The 4,457-nt window shown below is 36.5% G+C and overlaps 1 protein-coding gene across 1 annotated transcript; it reads right to left on the bottom strand.

Moving 5' to 3' along the window:
- Window positions 1-1,337: 1,337 nt before the first annotated feature.
- On the bottom strand, window positions 1,338-4,186 carry LOC137032907 (uncharacterized). The gene is made up of 5 exons (XM_067404925.1): window positions 4,066-4,186; window positions 3,516-3,899; window positions 3,141-3,293; window positions 2,894-2,943; window positions 1,338-2,800 (listed from the first exon to the last, which is right to left on the bottom strand). Exons 1-5 carry the CDS (start codon window positions 4,160-4,162, stop codon window positions 2,672-2,674), a joined length of 813 nt encoding a protein of 270 aa, XP_067261026.1. The 5' UTR covers window positions 4,163-4,186; the 3' UTR covers window positions 1,338-2,671.
- Between the last annotated feature and the right edge of the window lie 271 nt (window positions 4,187-4,457).

Below are 4,457 nucleotides of genomic sequence, written 5' to 3'. Positions count from 1 at the left end.
AGTGTTTGCTCATCTGCTATACGTCTATAGGACGTTTCCTGTCAGATGTGAAATAGATGATGTTTATGATTTAGAATATATGTAAAACTGACATCTTAAAGATGCCTATCAGATGTTTGTAAATAGCAGATCGTTTCCAGATGAAGTGATCTTTAACAGACATCTTGCAGACGTATGTGTGCTATCTTTAAACTAAACACCGCTTCATGCAGGAAACCCACTTCTACATCCTGTTATTCGGGTCATCAGTGTGTCCACACAGGCTGTACTAAAACACTTTTAACAGAGGAAAACAACAGTGTACTGCACTGAGGACCTGGGGTGCGTTTCCCATACAACGACGTAACTCGCTGCTTCACGATGCATTGTTGAACAAATCAACTAGTCATGATCGTTTCCCGAAACCATATGGTCGCAAATCTGTCATTCAGCCATGCTGGGGTGTGTTTCCCAAAGTGAACTATGGTCGCAAGTTCCGTCGTTACCAATAGAGTTCAGTGGGACTTACGACCACAGTTGGCTAACGATGCTTTCGGGAAACACACCCCTGGTGAATGATGTCACGCAGGTGGTGGAGTAATAACTTCTTTTTGAAATGAATCCGTTTGAGACTGAATTAATGCTAGATTTTTTGCTATAAATTACGGACATGTCAACTGATGACTACTTCTCATTTTTCTCATTTATTTAGCTTTATTTCCAGATTCAATCATAGGCTGGTTCTGATGTAGGCTACTAGAGCACGTACGCACATGCGCACTCTTCAAAAACGGTTCTTAAAATCGGACGACAAACTACAATATGTAAATGACATTTGTATATATTCAAAATAAAAGATTCACATTATACTTAATGTCAGCATGCTTATTTTGCTCAAGATAACGATTTATTAAATCCACATGTCATAAAAACAAGAAACTAGCCTATGATTCTACAGCTCGACAGCTGTTGTTCCAACCACACAGGTTTGTGAATATTCGTTTGAACTATGGTTTGGGAAACACCAAATCGTTAAACTATGTTATTAATGATGGAACCTGCAATGTTAGTAGGCTAATGATTCATTTAAATAAGTTATTACTCCACCTGTGTGACATTATTCACCAATGTGACAGGGTTGCAACAATACGGTCGTGACTAGCTAGTTATGACTAGTGACTAGCTCGTTGTTCGGGAAACGCACCCCTGGTATGCATACCAGGGGTGCGTTTCCCGAACAACGATGTAGGCCTAACTCACTGCTGAACTATTATAGTACGATGCATCGTAGACCAAATCAACTAGCTAGTCACGACCGTATTATCGCAAACCTGTCGTTCAGCCATGCTGGTGAATGACGTCACGCAGGTGGTGAGTAAAGGTGCGTTCACGCGGCCTCGTAATTGCTGTAGTTATGAGATTCTAGCTTGTTAAATGCGTTCGCGTCCTCATAGAGCTCGTAATTACAGCTTGTAAAGCTGTACCAGATGTACCACGTGGCTGCTGTACCACCTCACCGCTGTAGATTCATCGACGTTGATAGTGGTGCCATGGAAACGCATAATTCCCAGTCCAAGGACGTGAACAGCTCCTTATATAATGTCAAGTGTTGTCATCTCAAGATTCCGGTAAATACGAGGTGGCGTGAACGCAGCATAATAACTTCTTTAAATGTATCCGTTTGAGATCGAATTAATGCTAGATTTTTTGCTATAAATTACGGACATGGCATTAGAGGACTAACGTTAATTCTCATTTTCCTCAGTTATTTTGCTTTATTTGCAGATTAAATCAAATGCTTGTTCTGACGTACACGTACACACGAAAACGGTGATTAAAATCTCTTGACAAACTAAAATATATAAATGACATTTGTATATATTTGAAATAAAAGATATACACTGTACTGCGATTAATGATTTATTAAGTCCACATGTCATAAAAAAAAGAAACTATGCTTCTAACCACAGCTGTCGTTCCAACCACACAAGTTTGCGAATAGTTGAACTCTGGTTTCGGGAAACACCAAATCGTTGAACTATGTTAGTAACGATGGAACTTGCGATGTTCGTTGTCTAATGATGCTTTTGGGAAACGCACCCCAGAGTAGCAACAGAGTAAGAGTGACAGTAACAGCTCATTTAACAAACAAAAAAAAAGTTATCAATGTGTGAAAAAAAGTTAAAGTATCCAGTCACTTTTTATATTAGGTGTTTTTAACTTGTACTTGTACTATGTAGGCTACTTACATAACTTGTACTTAAAAATAAAAATAAATAAAGTTAGGCAAAATGTTTATTTGTATTAAACACACTTTTGCTTCTGTTGAGGTAGGATTCGGGTAAGTTTAGGGATAAGTTTCATGGTATGGGTAGGTTTACGAGTTGGTTAAGGTGGAATGGAAAAGTTCAATTATAATTATAGATGTAATTACAGATATTAATTACAGCTGTATGTACATGCAGGTAACACAATACACAATAAGAACATTGTATCACATTATTAATTTAAATGTTAGTTCATAGGCTAGTAGTTGAAGACACTTAAAGTGTGACCAAATATGCAAGTATGGAATTACATATCTTTTACACTAAGATGCAATGAAAGGACCTTGTTTCATTACGTGATGTTACATGATAATGACCTTTATCATTTGGAAAGTTTCAGAAAGCACCTCAATTCTATTTTAGTTCTATTGCGTGTCTGTTCTGACCTGAGCATATGTACTGAAATCTGAACACTGCGCTCGCTTTGTCTTGCGTTGTTTTTGTCTCCTGGTTTTCACATCTAAAGATGCATAACACACCTCTTCATCTTCACCCTGGAATGAAAGAAAATATAAATTAATGAAGTTGCTTTCTGAAACATATATTTATATGTCTTTAATGAATGTTCGTGTTTGATTTGTTCATACCTCAATGGTATTTCTACCTCTCGAATGGACTTTTTGATCTGCCGCAGCATCTACAATTGATTGTTTAAATTAGAACATCACTGGTTTAGTTTATGCAATTACATTACTACATTATTCTATCAAATTTTGTTTACAGGCATTGCTTAAAGTACTGTAATTGACAAAAGCAGTTTATCTGAATAATTAAAGTAAAAGATAGTGTGATAGTGATAGTGCAAAAGAAAAGTGTGAAACAGTGAATAATTACCTGTATTTTTCCTCTGACAGAGGCAGAACAGACAGATGGAGGACAGGAGGACACACACCGGACACACACTGAACAGCAGCGTCCAGCAGAAAACACAGTCTGATACACGAGGAGTGGAGGTGATGTTCAGTCCAGAACATGGAGTTACTTCCTCTATATAAAATAAACATATCATTATTATTATTATTATTATTATTATAGTCATTAGTTGTGGAAGGTTCAGAACAAGAAGTCCATTGCTCAATATAAAATAAATATAAATGTATCAATGAATGTTTGTACAAATATTATGTTCATCTTGCTTCTTCAATGAGAAAGTGCTCCAGAATTACACAAGCAATAATACAATAATAACTAGCAGAAATGTTTTCTTACCTGCAAAAGAGAGACGAGTTGTTCGGTTTCCATAATAGTACACTTCATATCGGTTGGTCCTGCGTTGTTCATCTTCATATACTTTATTCTCTACTTCTCCACAGTAATACAGTCCCAGATCAGAGACACTGATGTTAGTAATATGTAGATCATAAGAATTACTGGAGCGGTTGTAGTCAGAGCTGAAACGCTGAAGTGTCCCCATGTCCAAACTTACTACATTTATTATGAGAGAGGGTTGATTTTCATGAGAGCAGTTTCTTATCCATACAAAGCGGGAACCAGTAAAAGAGCGATCACAGTAGAGAGTGATGTTGTCTCCTGGTCTGACTTTCATCTCCACTTCTGCTCCAGAGATTCTGTTCTGACTGAACAACAAAACACCTGTAAAAGAGCAAAATAACTTAATAAAGCACTTAAATATATATAAAAAAAATTCACAATAATATTGAAATAATATTATAGAAAATATTCACAGTAATATTGAAATTTACGCTCAAAAAAACTCTCAAAACAGTTTAAAACTTTCTCAAACCCATTTTTTTCTTACACATGAGCACGACGAGAGCAAGTCTTGACCTCTCCATCTCTGTGAGTGACTGTGAATAACTGACACTGGTGAGGGTCTTACAGACGGCAGCTCTCATCTGATTGGTTCATGTCAATGGAAAATCTTTTCTAAAATGTTTCACGTCACAGAGGGGTTGGTCATTAAATTAGGTTATCATGTGTATGTATAAAGAGCAGTATGAACCAATCATTGGTAACCCTATAGACATTTTCACTCTAATTTGTTCTGATTGGTTTACAAAAAGGGAAATCATCATCAAACAGATATGAAGAGGAGGTAATACTTTTGTTTGTCTGATATGATAGATATGTTTAGTATCAAATAATTTTGATGCATACATGCAGATAATCATCTTCATTTGAGAAATGTTG

This window comes from Chanodichthys erythropterus, chromosome 12 (genome assembly GCF_024489055.1).
Source record: "Chanodichthys erythropterus isolate Z2021 chromosome 12, ASM2448905v1, whole genome shotgun sequence".
In the NCBI taxonomy this organism is placed as follows: Eukaryota; Metazoa; Chordata; class Actinopteri; order Cypriniformes; family Xenocyprididae; genus Chanodichthys; species Chanodichthys erythropterus.
The sequence above is the reverse complement of the archived record's forward strand: the minus strand, read 5'-3'. Positions and strand labels throughout refer to the sequence as shown.

Coding starts and splice junctions, on each gene's coding strand:
- LOC137032907 (XM_067404925.1), bottom strand. CDS start 4,162: ATGAGAGCTGCCGTCTGTAAGACCCTCACCAGTGTCAGTTATTCACAG. Junction 3,294..3,515: donor AACTCGTCTCTCTTTTGCAG/GTAAGAAAACAT, acceptor TATTTTATATAG/AGGAAGTAACTCCATGTTCT. Junction 2,944..3,140: donor CTGTCAGAGGAAAAATACAG/GTAATTATTCAC, acceptor AATCAATTGTAG/ATGCTGCGGCAGATCAAAAA.